Below are 16850 nucleotides of genomic sequence, written 5' to 3'. Positions count from 1 at the left end.
GTCTAGCGAAGATCGGCCATAGGAAAGCCGCTTTGTGAACCGCCGATCAGCTGTTTAAATAGCTATCTTGCGAAGGTCTTGCAAAGGTCGCGAAAAACACCCGTTTTGCAAGCACGGAGGGAGCTGTCAAAATCGTTATCTAGCGAAAATTGGTTTGCGAAGCAGGGACCAAACATTGTCCAGTGAAATTCCCCCATAGGAATCACTGTTTTGCGAATCACTATAGTGATCGCAAAAAGTCAGTGTCTAGCGAAAAAACTGTTATGCAGGGTAACTATCTAGCGAGGCACCACTGTATTTGTAAGTGCTTTAAAAAGAAATGCCATAAAACTAGAATGCGAAATATAATGCACCATAAACATGAGCAGGAGAAAGATAATAAATTACCCAGACGCATGATTCTAAACTCCATGAAATGCTGTATATGTAAAATGAAGCAAGCTATGGAACATTACATGAAAGAGGCATGACCTAGTAAACACTGCCTCTGTTGAAAAGAAACCACAATGCTACGTTGGAGACCAAAATGTTAGGACATTTAAAGCAATGACAGCAATGGGGTTCTTTCCTGTTGTTTTAAAAGGACCTTCCTTCTTTAAAACGCAAGATAGCTTGCTTGCACATGCCTTCAGCCACTCATGTCCGCTATAGGTCATGTTCCCTGCATCCTGCTGTTGATTGATCATCCTATGTTTTAAAATATAAATGAGATCTAAATAATTCACCACTCATGTAATGCCGTAGAATCTTAGGCTGCCAGAAACAAGGGTAGTGCACATTTTTCATCACATCAGCTTCTTCTCCATTGCCACTTTCCCAAATCTTGCTGTTGGTTTTCTTTTTCACCTTTGTGTTTTCTCGAACGCTGCCTTCTGCAACTGGACCTGAGGGGCAAGCCATATTGGTCAGAATTAAAAGGAATTGATGGAGACTAAGGAAGAACAGCAACTCGTCTTTCCCATTTGTGTAACCTTCAAATAGCTGTCAAGTCCTCCCAGCCTGTATTGTTGGCTGTGATGGCACCAGTTATGCTATTGACTGTGCAGGTTGCATGTGGAGAGCAGTGAGGTAGTAAAATTGACAGCACTGACTCAGAATCAAGGTGTGGGCTGCCCATTTCCCAGGGCGCTTTCACACTGAAAAAGGAAGCCAGAATTGTTTGTAGAAAACCAGTGCTTCAAGGACTGTAAATTACAGCCCCATCCCATACCTGGTTTCCCTCTGATTAAAGGCATTCCATGGAACTCTTAGCCGCCAAAGAAGTCAGAAATTGCTTAATTTCTGACAAATCGTTGCTGCTGCTGATGTCATCGGTCTTACGCAGCATAACATACAGCAACAGGATTTCGGCCACAAATTCCTTTTAAGTGTCCCCCAAGACCAGTGGGCTGGCAGTCTTCCTGTAAGCTGTAGTTGGGTCACTTTGCCCAATAGCCTGCTCCCATGTCTGGCAACAGCTGCCTCAGATTATAGCCGGGCTTCTCTGGCTCTTCCAGAAATCCCGGGCTGTTCGGTCTCCATCTGTTGGAAGGATACCATTGTCCACATAAGGGCAGAGCAAACAAGGTCAAAGGTGGGCAAAACCTCCTTGTTCTAAAGAGGAGAACAGAGCCCACGATCACACTGATGGTCCCCCCAAAAGTGATTTGGGATCTGCTGGCTCACAAAGCATCTTGTAGGATGGTTTTTCTGAGGGTTTTCGTTTTGTTCTGGTCTGTTCATTGAAGGATTTGCCTAAATGCAAAGGAGTGCGCTTTAAACTAGAATGACTGTGTTCCTTTTATCCCTATTGCCCTTTGCTTTGCTATCACCTAGATTTCTTGGCTCTTACACTAGCTATGGCTACTTGAGAAGGAACATCAAGTGGTAAGAACACGGCTGGGGGGGAGGATGTTGTTAAGGTGTCCTCTCTCCCCACTATCTTCTCTCACAGGCATTATGTGCAGATAAAATTTTGAATGCATTTTCAGGGTGACTTGATCAAAACATGGTAGGGATTTGGCATTCTATTGGAAAATATCCATTTCTGGGGTGACATTTGGAAAATCTGAACTAAAAATAGCTTGTATTTTTCTCCTCTTAACCAGCTTAAAAATTATGCACATAAAGCTAGTTGTTTACATTTGTTGTATTTCTGAATAAGGTGGCATTGTAAATATTGAATGCTGAGTATATTTGGGAGTATTTCCGTTAAACATGGATTTTTTTTGAACAAATGGGCCAATGTTGAGCCCCCCTCTTAAAGACTTGGCTATCTATCTGTCTATTAATTTCTATTTCCTTGCCCTAAGGAAAACTGACCTATGGAAAAAAGTTGTAGCGTTGGTTATAACCAACACAGATTCGAAAATACACCCCAAATGTCATCTGTTTCTTGCTTGCCATCTACTTTGGTTTGTCTTACTAATCTTTCTAACAAATTAGTGTTGTTGTAACTCTCTCCTTTGCTTCAAATATTACTCTTATTTTGTTTTGGAAGTTACAAAAAAAATTAAATTTTATTATTACAACTATAGGTACACAAGATTAAAATATAACAAAACATAGTAACTACAGTTGGATCAAAACCTACTAAAATTCAGGTTACAGTTAAGTGTAAATTCTTAATCTAGCCAGTGCAGTGGTTTAGTCATCAGATTCCTTATTGTACACACTGCTTTACAACATTTTGCAACCTTAGCTGTGGTTTCCCTTTAGGAGCCAGGCTGGAGGAGACAAGACTTGTTGGGTCTGCCTGGATATTTTAACATTGGAAAAATGAGCAAGTTGCAGCAGCTCTTATAAAGCGCGCAGTACGATAGGACACATCCCACAGCTTCCACCATTGGCAAGGGCAAAAGCTTTGGTCATAAGGGATGTGTAAATATCTTCCCTTCAGAAAGGCTGAAGAAGGCAGAGTGTTGAAACAGGCTAGGGCAAAAGCTCTCTGATACCTAGCAGTTTCTGTTTTATAAAGACAGTATGCTGGGGTAAGGATCCTCCTGTAATTCTCAGCAACAATGCAATGGGCTCCATGAGCTTTGCCGAGTTGGAGGGCTACCTCCCAGATCTGTCGCCTGATCATCTCTTTAGCCTCCAGAAATCCCAGAAGCAACAGGGAAGGGGGTTGGAATAAGCTATTAAGAGAAAAAAAAAACACCATGATAACATCAATACAGAGAAGTTAATCTTTGATAGGAAAAGGGGATGTAGCTATGGGAGAACAGGCACTGCTTCTGTAAAGGTGAACGGCTGTCTCTTCTCATGCTGCTGATGGATACAGCAGGCCCACACCAAGGAAGCCTTTCCCTTTGGTTGCAGAACTGAGGAAATTTGGAACTGGGGTGGGGTTCGCTTTCTGGCCTTAAGGCGGAAGACGTAGCCGAGGTCCTGGGCTCTGTTTTGTTTGCTTGTTTGTTTTCTGCTGCACTTGCTGCCAGTCTCTTCCCAGTGTGATTAGCGATTGGAGATTTGGATTCCAAAACTGATGGATAGGATCAGGTTACTTGCCTCTGTAAGAGAATGTCAGCTTGCCTGTAGTCCAGGATCCCCATTTTCAGAAAGCACTGTAGAGAACAGTCAGGCCCAGAATCGGGAGAGAGCCATAGCCGCACACACCCTCCATACCCCAAAAAACTAGGAAGCCTGTGTCAATGTTGTCTGTTTCTTTTTATTTTCGTTGCTCTCCACAGGGGAAAGTCAATAGACATGGAGACTCTGGATCGGGCTGTTGGTGAAAAGCGTTATGAGACAGCCCCTCAAGTGATCCCCCCTCCCCCTGCACCCCCAGTGCAGTACACCCAACCTCAGTCCATTAATAACCCCATCGTGTCTCTGCAGCCCAAGTCTACGCTGACGGAAGGTGAGCCTGCACCTTTTTCACTTCATTATAATACTTACATTCCAGCATACAGGGCGACAGCAAACTCTTTAAATGGCTAAAGGGGCCATTAAGGCAGCAAAATCCAAAACATAAGAAGCCATGCACCTGCACACACATGATTGGCCCCACTTAAAAACACACAAGAGTAGCACGGCAGGCAAAGCCAATGGCCTCGAACTTTTTCAGAAAAATGGTCATGAGAAAAACAACACAAAAACTTTTCTTTGTTCCATGGTCTTGATTTGAAGGCCAATAAAGAGCAGGTTGCATGAATAATAGCACTCCCCCCCACCAACTGCTCTTGTGGTGATTCAGGATGGGGACGAGTTGGTGACCTATTTAAAGTGCAGAAACTCTGTTCCTGAACACAAGCTGTATTAAATCAACAGTCTTCTAGCTTCTTGGAACTGAAGCTTAGAAGGCTGGAACTTTTAGGACATATCCATATATTTTCAAGAATCATCAGTTCTTGAAATATACCATTCTTAAAAAGTTGATCTCTGCACCCACGAATGGATTTACCCTTTTTAAATATTCCCACATGCAGCTTTTGTCTGTGAAACTACGTTGCAAGCTTCAAAGCACTTTTTTGGCATCCTAACATATGTCGCTTTCTCTCTGTTTCTTTGCAGTCAACTCCGTGTCGGACTTTCAGAACTCTACTTTGCCTAAGCCGGAGCCCTCCCTGCCTCAGAACAAACCGCTCGCTTTCAGGTCTTCCAGCCGAGAAGACACCGTGCAGTCCACCTTCTACCCTCAGAAAAGCTTCCCCGACAAAGGTCCCGTGAACGGGACAGAACAGATCCCAAAGACGGTCACCCCCGCTTACAACCGCTTCACGACGAAACCTTACACAAGTGCTGCCCGGCCCTTTGAACGCAAGTTTGAAAGCCCGAAATTCAACCACAATCTCCTGCCAGATGAGAATCAGCATAAGCCCGAGTTGCCATCCAAATCTCAGAATTCTCCCCAGCCCCTTTTAAAAGCACACAGCTCATCTCAGCCGGAGTTTGACAGTGCAGTGGATACCTTCTCCATACAGGCCGACAAGCTCAAATATCAACCAAATAACATCAATGCTGTGCCTAAAGCCATTCCCGTAAGGTAAAGCTTCTCCTAGATGTGAAAGTGCAGTTGCTTCACATTCCATTTCATCTCATTGCCTCCCTTCTAGAAGGTCAGAAGGCAATCCCAACACTTAACTCATTTATGGTAGATTAACCCTTCATAAACTTATTCCTTTGGGGTAGGACAGAAAGCCACCTCCCACCCCCCACCCCCGAAACACACCCAGACTCATCTGGTTCAAGAAGTAAGACAGAATCAGACGCAGCTTGTATGTAGATGGGAGCCAGCCAGAGAACACTAGCAATCTCTGGTAGCATTGGAAGATTTCCTGCCTGAAACCCAAGAGAGTCATCACTGCCAGTCATCACTGCCAGTGATAGCACTGAGTAAGATGAACAAAGGGGCTCACCCAGGATCAAGCAGCTTCCTTTGTTCCTCTGTCCTCTGCTCCAGTAGTTGTCAGCTGTTCATCTTCCAAATGGTTTGGACTTTAACTCCCAGAAGCACTAGAAGGGTGGCCAGTGATCAAGTGTTCAAGAAGTTATAGTCCAGCAAAATGTAGTCCCCAAAATTAAGGACTGCCACTGTGTTCAGTCCCCAGCATCTGTAGCTGAAAAGATTTCAGGGAGCTAGGCTGGGAAAAATTGGGTGGTGTAGTGGTATGTGTTGGTTAAAAAAAAATCCAGTTTCAGCCATGCTTATTTATGAAACATTACTGGAAGCAGAAGACCTGGTTTAGAATTAAACACTGCTGCTCAACAAGAATGGTGGCTTGTTAACATGACAAAGAGACAGCAGAACTATCTATTAGTTCGTTAGAAATATATTATTTTCTCCAGTGAACTTACGACAGCACACATGCCCTTCTTCCTCATAAAGTCAAACAGTTATAAAACTTTTACACACTTCATTTGAAACCTGCTGGCACTTTATTCTGGAAGATAAAACTTGTACAGAAGCACATAACAGAACAGTTAGAAAAGTAAAAATTTTCTTCCTCTTAATTTTAATAGCTTGTTCCATGTCAGCAAAAAATGCTGCTGGAAAAGCAGTCTGTCTCCACCAGCCAAAAAGACTCCTTCTCAACTGTGTTCAGCAGTTTTTACAGTCCCTGTTTGCAGTAGGAGCAGGGAATGTAATAGCGTAAGAAGCGCAGTGGGAAGAATTTTACTTGATAAGGAGTCAAGGTTGGGGGCTACTGTAGAGAATTCAGGGTTGGTTTGTTTTTTAGAGGGTCATTTAAGAGCATTTCAGTATGCAAGAAGACAGTGTGATGGTTTCTGGAGTGATGCTGCTTATGAATAACCTGCATGTCCACTGTGCATGTGTTCTTAATGCCTTGCGAATTCGCAGGAGGGCCTTTGCCACAGCAGGGTCACATGCATATGCTTTACCTCCAGCTTTTTCATCTGCTTGTGATATAAAGGACCATTTTGGTGTATGTACTTGCACTGCTTCTAGTATAGAAGATGAGAGGCTGCAGACAGTTGGCGTGTTTTGCAAGATGCACCCATCTCCTCTGACTTGGGCATCTGGGGAAACCTACGAGCGGATGCGGTTTACCCAGAAGAAGCACAACTGTTACTCGAGGCAGTGGGTTTACAAATGTACTTGTCCTCTTTTCGTCTTCACCTGAGGTCATCTTTATTCTGGGAACTAAGAAAAAATAACTTGACCTCTGTCTGTCTGTCTTGATTGTAGTCCTTCTGCTCTAGAAGATGACGATGAAGAGGACGGACATACCGTAGTCGCCACTGCGAGAGGCGTTTTTAACAGCAACGGTGGCGTCCTCAGCTCCATAGAGACTGGAGTTAGTATCATTATCCCACAAGGAGCCATTCCAGAGGGAATCGAGCAGGAGATCTATTTCAAGGTCTGCCGAGACAATAGTATCCTCCCACCTCTAGACAAAGAGAAAGGTAGGCCCAAACCTGGGGTCGCGGCGTTTCCTTCAACCCACGTTTTGTTTCAGCATCTCATGCGCAAGAAGAAGAGGAGGGTGCCTACCATCTTTTAAAGGAGAAGCAACCATTCTTCCTGGAAAGACCAAAATAGTTCTTCCTCAGGATCAGAATGGTAGCAGGAAAACCCACGGAAGGAGGTCTCCCTTTTCTGGTGTAACAGGCAACCTGAGAAGCAGAAAGCTCCTGGGGGGGGGGAAGTGGGGGAGGACTGTCTTACTCTTTTCCATTTCTTGTTAGTAATAGGGTCGCCTCCTTGGCAGCCTGGAGAAGTTAGGCTGAACTTTGACGTTACTGAGGAGAAGGAGAGGCTGCTAGGGCTCCTTGTCAAGGGGGGGAAGCTCCTTGCCTCGTGGCTTGATTTCCTGGTTCATCTTAGTGGTGCCTTATTGAGAGCTGCTGCTTTCAGCATCTCCTGGGAGAGGTAGAGCCGGAACCTGCCCCTGCCAGCACAGAAGGTTTGATCTTGTTATGAAGGCTGCCACAGTCGAATTCAGCCCCTGAAACTTCATTGCAACAAAGGTGACATTCCATGGAGATGGAGGACGTTTACGTGAAGTTTTAGTCCCATGTTGTCTTCACTGTCCTTTAGCCGTCCTGTAGTTCCAGAAAGGTCTAGCGCCAGAGTGGGTGGCCACCGAGAGGTGGGGGCCATGCCTGACCCCTTTTTCACCCCACACAGGACCATAACATTCTGTTGCTTTTTCCCCAAGCAGCAGCAGGGGATGGGAAAGAGAATAACTTGGAAATTGCACAGGAAAAACCATAATCCTATTGATTGCACAAGCCCCTTGAAATTCTCTTTGGGAAATAACTAGAAATGGTTGCTTGTTAGGCCAACTAAGTGACTTTGTTCTCCTTCGCTTTGGTTTTTTGTGATTTTTTTAAAGTGTGGCTTCATTGTAATTGTGTTAGCGGTAAGTAGTTACAGGTAACTACTTACTTTGCATGCTACTCATTATTTCCCAGTTCTTTTTCTTCTTCTCCTGATTGCCTCTTTGAATTTGCTGCAGCAAACAAATTGCTTCTTAGGTCACACGGCCTTCTTTGTTTTTACGATCTCAGCTAATCTCACTTTTCTGAGCTTCCGACGCTTCAGGTGCAACGCTGCGCATTTGTCGTCCGTCACAAGAGTGCGACAACACTTAACGTTTCTCCCTTTTCTCCCTTGACTGCAGGCGAAACGCTCCTCAGCCCCTTGGTCATGTGCGGGCCCCATGGACTAAAATTCCTGAAGCCAGTGGAGCTGCGCTTACCCCATTGTGCGTCAATGACCCCTGATGGTTGGTCTTTTGCTCTAAAATCCTCCGACTCCTCGTCGGGTATGCTGTCCTCCCTCTGTCCTTTTGGGGCTTTTGGGTGCTATCGTATAATTTAAAACTCACCTGCCTGAAGGTGACACTGTGTAATATAAAGATATTACTAAATCACTGTATTTGTGTCAGCTCTCCATTTCATTTTCATTACAAGTGTCTTTCTCACACTTACTCATGCTGCAAAAAATCATTGCAGAAAATCATGATGGATAAAACCAAAATGGCAAGGTAGATAATGTCGTCCTGTGCTTTGTCATTGGTCCATCCAACGGTGCAGTTATCTACCTTGTTTTCTTATCTCTCACACTCTTCTGTCTCTTTTCTCTCTCCGTCTTTCTATCTCTCTCTCTCTCAAGGACTAATACTGCTGCAAAACACTCAAAAATGAGAAAGTTACACTTTTTTTTCCCTCTTTGGTAAATTATGTTTGAGCAATTCTAACTGTAGTTTTGTAACAACTGATACGCATTTCTTTGAATGACCATGGAATGCTGTAGCAGTCCCAGTAAGCTGAGGCAAAAACGTTTAATATTTTGGTCATGCTTTCATGTGCAACCGATGTCATGTATTAATTTGGCCATTCAAAGAAAAAAGCAATCTGTCTTGCAGAAGAACCCTGTCTAACTCATTTTTGACACATTTGGGCTCAAGGCACAAATTTGTGCTGCTTTCAAATTCTGAAATGTTGCTGAGAAATGGTCCTCTCCTCTGTTTTCTTTCATAGATGGGTGTGCCTGTATTCTTTTCCCAGTAGGTATTGTAGCCCCTACTCTCTCAAAGGAGGGGAATTACCATTGGCTAAAAACCAGGGGAGAAGAATAATTAGGGGGAAAAAAGATAGATTTCTTGGGTAAATTTCAAGCAATTTCATGAAGTGGCTGGAAAGTTACAGCCGTGAGTGAAAAATGAGTCTCTTCTGCATATTGGACAAAGGGTGCATTTCCAGGCACTTCAATAGCATTTTTGATGCCCTTAAATGTATACATATATGTATATGGTATATAAAAGCAATGTACTTATGTGTACAGTATTTAAATGTATTCGTATTTGTCACTAAATGTATTTATCATTTTCAATGCCACTGTGTTGACACTAAAAGAAAAAGAAAGGGAAAGAACATCAGATGCTTCTCTGATTGGGGATCCAGTTATTTAGAACAATCTTGGCCGGTCGATTTTTACTGGTGTTCTATGCATGTGTTGCATGCAGCTATTTAACTCTGTGTTAAAAAGGAAAAAAAATCAGACAAACCAAACTGGAAGTGCTAGAAAATGGACAGTTTCAAGTCATAAGGATCCAAAAGTTCTGCCACTTAATAATCTATATATCTCCTTCAAACCGTGCTTTCAATCATTTTGTAACTGATAAACCTGTTCATGAATTTTCTTGAAATGAAAGGCAAGAGGGAAATGTGCTTGTCCTGCATAATCTCTATTAATGTGAGAAAAAAAAAAACAGATCTTCCTTTCCAAGTTAGTCTACCTATGTGTGCTCCTGCGGTGCTCTTGCGTGCCTGTGTGTGTGTTTCGAGGGTTGCCTCTTTCTGTCTGTACCGGAGCTATTAGTCCCTTGCAGCTAACATATTTAAATGTGGTGTTATATCAGTAATCTTGCTCCTTGAGACAAACTTCACAATTGGCCAACTCTGTCTTCTGATGTGTAAGCCATACTGTGTCTTAAATAAATACTTGTTTTCTCTCTTTTTTAAAAAAAAAGAAAAAGAAAAACATATATAAATATCTATTAGTTGGTTATGGGATCTCTTTCTCGCTCTCTCTTTCTCTTAAGCTTTTCCTAACATGTTTTCCATGTTCCTCTGTCTTTTTGAAACAAAACATTTGGTTATACATACTAACCTCTTCTGCAACACATTTTAAAAAGTCAGCTGCACTGACACATTATCTTCCCCCCACCAAAACAAATATATATATTGCCTTGTTTCATCTCATCTCATGGAGCAGAGGAGACCACTAACTCCAGATTCTGAATGGGCCACAGCACAACTGGTTAACTCCCGAGTGCATTTATGTTATTACATTATTTGGGATTAGATGGTCAGGGTGGAGGTGGTCCTCCTGTTTTCAAAAGGTGGGATAGAAATTTTAGCTTTGCTTTTTTCAAACTGTATTTCACTGCACACAAGGAAGATTTTTCTCAGGTACACTCACACATGTCAGACTGTGCCTTCATATCTTTACAAACTGTTGATTACTGACAATTTGTAAATTGGGTGTAAATCTAGCTCAGGCTAATCAAAGTTCTTTTTCTCCTTTTTGGTGGGGAGGGTATGCTTACAATTGAAATGCCATTTTGGTGACTGAGAAGATGTCACAGGCTCTCATAACTTAGTATGCTAAGGAAATGGCTGAGCATACCAATCAGCTCTTAGTCTGCCATTGCACTTGTACTGTCCGCTCCAGGTATCATCACTTCAGCATACTGATCATTGTGTACATCATGTTTGTTTCCATGAGTTTCTCACAAGAAGTGTTGGAGCCTCTTGTCCTTTGTAGAGCTGCACAACATATCCATAGCCCCAAGCCCTTAAGGCAGTTTTATCTAACCTTGGTTCTGCCTGCTACTCCGTAGGAACAAAGGAATCGTAAGAGCTTCACGGAGTGTGTGTGTGTGTGTGTTATGTGATCTAAAGTGCTTCTGCAACAGCAAAGCGTTAAACTGTGTTTATATCAAATGACAGACGCTTGGTCTCTGGAAATGGAATGACAGTAGGAAACGATCAGATTGAAATTAATTAGGTTAATTTCCTTAGTCAAAGTAGCTCAGAGAGTAAACTTGCACTTCATTCAATTCTCTACCTCTTTCCCTGTGATGGAACCTGCTTCCCGCCAAGTCACATAAGGCTTGCAGCATTAGACTTTACGGTTCAGCACTCAGGATGGTCTAGAAGGCAGGAGAACATAGGGTGACCCTAGATGTTGCTGGACTTAGCTCTCTGCCTTCCTGGATAGGCTGACATTGGGTTCATAGGACTTACGAGTCCAACAACATCTGGAGGGACACAGGTTGCCCCCCCTCATCTAGATGCAGCTGGGGTGCAATATCAGCATTCTGCTAATTCAAGTACTTTAGACTGGTAACAAAACTTATGCCTCCAAATAGTCACTGCAGCACAGTACTAAGGATGCTCATATTATATATTCAGTAGGTAGCTCTGAATGATTGGACAGGTTTAGATGAGCAGGGTTGGATGATGGTGGTGGCCTATGCATAGACAGAACAAGGAAGGTCTTAAACATCTACAAGAGAATTGCCCAGCCTGCCCTTTGGCTGGTTTAACCTCTGATTAATTTGTCTTGCAAAATAGAGTGAAGCTTTCCAAGACTGTAGTGCCCATTGATTTCTTTTTAAACTACAGTTTTGGGCTCCTTGTCTAGAATTTGGCATATGGAGAGGCCTGGTGTTGGTTTGAAGCCACTCTGGCCATGTTGTCAGGGTAGCGCTGGCGTTGTATGTAATTCAACATACCTGGGAAGTGTGAAGTTGCTGAAGGCTAGTGAATTTCCCCCCAGTGTTTTTGTGTTCTTGCCCCTAGCAAGTGCTTATGTGGTGAGGTTCAAAGGCATGTAAGTTGCCTGAAAGGCCCTTACATTAGAAATGTCTGCCCGATGACATTTCTAATAGTTTACTCAAAAATTTGGAAGTAAAAGGTTGCACTTATCCAAATTTTTAAGTAAACTATTAAAAATGTCATCGGTCAGACTCCCTATCAGACAGTTTACCTCTGCTTGAATCCCACCACTTGGTTTCCTTAAATGTTTCAGGGAACGGTGGTTATTCAGAATCCTTCTTGATTTTTATGAGGAAGGCTTTACACAGTGTTTATTTTGGGGTGCTTAAACTGTGTACACCTTAGTAAGACACACACGTCTGGAGAGAAAAAAAAATAAAATTCACAGTATTTGGTGTTCTGCAAGGTGGCTTCCTAACAAGAAAAAAATAAAACAGGCCAAGGACCAGCCGCAAAACATGCACAAATCCTTTTAATGTCCACCTGCCCTTTCCAGAACTCTTTGCAGTTTCCCCAGCCTTAATCAGTTTCGAGTTAGTAAGATAGAAACCCTGAGTCTAAGCGGAAGTTTGTGTTCCTCGCTAAAACGGGAGGTAATTTCTGACAGCAAAACATGCTCTTATTGACTTCTAAAGATACTGTTATTCCAAGATGTTCCACCTTTGAATGATAGATACTAAACTACTACATTGTTTTCCTCCCACAGGTGACCCCAAAACCTGGCAGAACAAGTCTCTTCCTGGTGATCCAAACTATCTTGTTGGAGCAAACTGTGTCTCAGTTTTAATAGATCACTTCTAACCCTTACGTTAGCTGACTGGCCTAACGTGTGAAACCGAGATTCTAACAGAAAAGAAAGCAAGCGTTGCCTAGAACTGAACCGTTTCTCCCCCACCCCGACCCCAAGTATTAACAGTTCTCTGTAGTGTTATGCAGTCTTTGCTTTGACTAACAAGGGATAATGAGTACATTCTTGAACCATGGTCAGGGTACATGCCGTTAATCAGCAGGGCCACAAACGACCCAGGGACCAAGGCAAGGTCTTTATGGGTTCCCTCTGACTTTCCTTAACCGGACACTTCTGATGCATCATAGCTTAAATCTTTCTTAAACTAACCACTCAAGCAATGCAATTTACTACTACTACTACTACTATTACTAATTATTATTATTATTATAATAATTTTTTTTCAGAGGAACGGACTTTTGGTTCACAAACCACTGCTGAATTAGAGCTTTTTCTTACTACAATTTTTGGGTTTTTTTCTTCTTCTTTTCTTTTTATAAAGAAAACACCTTTGTGTGTGTTTAGTATATGCAAAGACTCCTGCGATCACCGTTTTCTTTCTGTTTTATTTTGTTTAAAAAACAAACAAACAACTGGCAGTCTTGATGCATACGCCCACCAAGTGGAAATACAGTTTTTTGCTAGCACAATATAGAAGTTTTTTCTTCCTCTGCTAAGAAGGGGGAGTTACATGCACGTCTAACTTTAATTGTACAAGAAAAACACTTTATTTTTTCCCCCCATTTGCCATAAGGAAAGACAAAGAGAGCAAGCGCATGTGGGATGACTGTGGTTCCAGTGGCCTCCGGGGGTCTGTAAATTACGGTAACCACATCTACGACAGACAATTAACCAGCAAGGATGCCTTACCCTCATGTTTTTAACTAGTCTTAGCTATCATTGTAGTTCTCTGTACTACTAAGTTTGTTTGGCTTCTGTGCTTATGTAGATTAATACATCTTGAGAGAGGTTGAGACGTGGATTCATTTTGTGAACTGGCTCGTTTAGAAAGAGAGAGAGAAAGAAAGAGACAGATAGATACACTTGTTTTTGCGCTGATCTACCAGAGGAGAAATCTGAAGAACATGATGGTATGTTTTCTGCTATGCATTTTGAAAATTTATAGACATTATAGATTGCTTGTATATAACTCGTGCATACCACTTTTGTTCTTGGTTTGTAAATTAACTTTTATAAGCTTTACCTTTTTATATATATAAATATATATAAAAATACAAAACAAAAGTTTCTTAATATCTTTGTACTCTCATACCTTTTGAGCCTTCAACTTTGACATCTTGCAGCAATAAAAGCAGCATTTCTACACTACATGAAAATAAGGACTTTTTTAAAAAGAATATGCACAAAGTTGTTACCTTTTTAAGTGCTGCATTTAAAGACTAACTCGGAATTCTCTAGTTTGATTACATTCTTGAAAAACAAAAGTATCCCTACTGTAATTTTGTGATAAGGATGCTGTCCTATGTGCCCTGAAATGTATTTTTTTACTAATAGACAAATTATTATGGCACATCAGCACTATTTCTGTTTAGATAATATACCACTGCATTCTGTTAATCAGTTATTTAGCTATTCAGGTGTGGCTGATTTTTTTTTCTTTGCCGTTATTAAAAACTACACATTTCTAAATATACAGAATAAAAACTGTTTTTAAAATAATAGAAGATTTCCAGTATCTTCTTCTTTCTGTCTAAAATGCATGTGTGTGCCCAGTTGAAAATCTTGAGCTCCTGATTCGCTCACATTTTGCTTTGCATCAAGAGGACAAGCCTTAGTCTGAGATACATTTATGACCCAGAGGATGGGTTGCAGCTGATGACTTCACCGTCAAAGCCCTCCGAAAGAACATGTTTTCAGAGATGCTGCAGAATTAGATTTGCACCCAGAAATGAGACATCTTAATGTTGTGAATGGCTTTACCACATTAAAAAGTTGTCTTGATTTGAACAGATTTGCAAACTGCTGTCTACAATAACTAATGATGTTATTGGATTGATCAATGAAATAAGGAGAAACAGCAGCAGTTAGGTAAGTGGCACATTCTGCATTAAGGAACAGATCATAGCATCTGCCCACTTCTTATCCATTATGTGGTCCACTCCCCCTCCTCTAGAATGTGGTACATTTATTTTAGGGGAACTAAGGTCAGAAACATGACTTTCCTGGGATGTTCTAATATGCCCAGAGTTGTGAAAGGAGAAGATTATGATAGATTTGAAATCACACCTAAGGCCCTGATTGATGACCTGTAAAGCTTTGTGAGGCTCTGTTCTTCCAAGTACCAAGTGGCATATGTGCATATTTACTTTCTTCAGCAGCAGGGAACTGGGTCTGTTGCCCTATACTTCTGAACATGGTGTTGCAGTACAGGTTGGTATTTTGTCCCCCTTCTGGGGAAAACAGAGAACATAGTAGAATCATACAGAGCAGCTCCTAAATGAATGACTGCCAGTTTGAATGCTTGCATGCGTAGAATAATTATGCACATAAGATTCCGGAGTCTGTTGTATGTGTGAATACGAACAGCAGAATAATTGCAGTCTAGCCTTCCCCTGGGCTTGGGTGGTGTTTTAAATGATAAAACACCAAGTTCTCAGTGGAAAGCTGCATGGTCGGATTCTTCTGAAAATGTTGTTTGTTTCTGGAAATCTGAGAAGGTGGTACCTAGGCTTTGTACGTATTTTTTGCTTTCTTACTGAGTGATGCGAGTGCATCAGTGTGGTCTAACTCTACTAGCCTGTAAACTTCAGTGCACCCATGATTAGAAGAGTGTGTAAATTCTAAATGGGTTTGAGCAACTGGGTTGGCAAAAGCAATTCACCTTTTCAGTAAATCAGTCTTGGTCAGCTAGTGGGGCGCCTTGTTCTTCCTTTTCTGGATTCAGGGAATGCCCACCAACAGCTGCATCTAAGCTCCTGTGGGCAAGGGGGATGATATGTCCCTGTGTAGTCATTGGGCCGTTCAGGACTTCCATGCACTAGGCAAAATAGGTGTGCAATATCACCTGTTTTGTGACAGTATTTTATCTCTAGGCACTTGACCAAGAGACTTCTTTCTTCAAGAAAATGAAGACTGGTGTGTTGCCACAAAAAAGCATGGAATATGCCTTGGATGTAGCTCTACCTTGAGCTGTCTTGCCGCCCCGAAGCTGTAAACCAATCTGCACCAAAGGAGAAGATGTGAGAAAATCGGGCTAGATCTGTACTCAAATTACTTGATGGACCATCATTTTTATTATGGCATTACTTGCCTCTTGTTCTAAGGGTTTTTTTTAAAAAAAAAAAACAGGTACATTCTCAAAAACATGCATTGCATAGCTAAGGTGAGCAAGAATGAGGGGTTGATGTGTTGCTAAAATGTTAAGAAGCGGGATTTGGTTTGTTAGCTGTGATTGCAACAGTAAGAGATGGTTTTTGAGCATTGTACTGCAGTGCCATGAGTGCCAACATTGGTATCCACAGACGAGGAGGAGGTCCTTGGAGGCACAGAAATAAGCACATTGGATGTCTGCTTATCTAAGAAAGAAAGAAACGATGGCAGGAAAAGCTCACCTCAAGGTAAGTGGGCATGGCATAATGGGGGAATAAAGCCATGGAATTTCCTAGACCTGGAGAAACAGTGATGACAGGAGAGGGTAGAGACACTATTCTTGGGTATTAATAGAGTGGATTATTTGTTCCTATGATAGGCAAAGGATGCTTACTTTGTGGGAATTGGGGGGGATAAAAGAAATACCTTTTCTGTTGTACGAGTCCCAAAGTCTTCTCTGAACCACGTCCTTAACCTCTTGCATCTAAACATCCCATTGATCACTTTATCAAAGAACCTGAACCCCACCATTGCAGAAATGAAAGCACCCAGCGATTCCAAGGAGGAGATGGCTCTTATAGGAATTCTCTTTTTTTAAAAAAATCTTTTGTAATAAATTAACAACAGAGGAAAGGGGGAATTAAGAAGTCAGGCTACACTATGTCAACAATTATAATGTTTCAGTGTTTTTCAACTCTTTGGAGATCGCTTTCTGAACATTGCCTCCTTCCCAGCCTTTCCAGGGCAGAAGATGGCAACCGTCGCTCTAAGTGATCTGCCTGCAAAATGCAAGGTGTACGCAGCAGTGTCAAAAGCAAACTCAGGCTGTTATCCCTGAGTGCTCCCAGTAAGTGGCAGAGAGACCTGGGGCCAGGAGGAGCAGATGGTCCTCCTAATCCACTCCACTGTTCTCCCAGATATTCCTGCTCCTCTTGACATGCAGTGTCAATAATTTCCATCCACCCTAGTGACTGTTGGAGGCACTTAGCAGTGATGT

The 16850-nt window shown here is 42.1% G+C and overlaps 1 protein-coding gene across 21 annotated transcripts in view; it reads left to right on the top strand.

Moving 5' to 3' along the window:
- TJP1 (tight junction protein 1) overlaps window positions 1–14203 on the top strand; it is a 186391-nt gene extending 172188 nt beyond the window's left edge. For 12 of the 21 annotated variants that reach the window (XM_078381176.1, XM_078381175.1, XM_078381169.1 and 9 more), the window contains 6 exons: window positions 1816–1866; window positions 3672–3841; window positions 4495–4966; window positions 6632–6849; window positions 8070–8213; window positions 12443–14203. In XM_078381176.1, the coding sequence (XP_078237302.1) occupies window positions 1816–1866; window positions 3672–3841; window positions 4495–4966; window positions 6632–6849; window positions 8070–8213; window positions 12443–12537 (1150 nt within the window). In that variant the 3' untranslated portion in view covers window positions 12538–14203. The remainder of the gene's footprint in view (window positions 1–1815; window positions 1867–3671; window positions 3842–4494; window positions 4967–6631; window positions 6850–8069; window positions 8214–12442) is intronic. The other 9 variants (XM_072981897.2, XM_072981891.2, XM_072981890.2 and 6 more) reach the window with 6 other exon arrangements.
- Window positions 14204–16850: the final 2647 nt, after the last annotated feature.

The sequence above is a fragment of the Pogona vitticeps genome, chromosome 12, assembly GCF_051106095.1.
Source record: "Pogona vitticeps strain Pit_001003342236 chromosome 12, PviZW2.1, whole genome shotgun sequence".
In the NCBI taxonomy this organism is placed as follows: domain Eukaryota; kingdom Metazoa; phylum Chordata; class Lepidosauria; order Squamata; family Agamidae; genus Pogona; species Pogona vitticeps.
The sequence above is the reverse complement of the archived record's forward strand: the minus strand, read 5'-3'. Positions and strand labels throughout refer to the sequence as shown.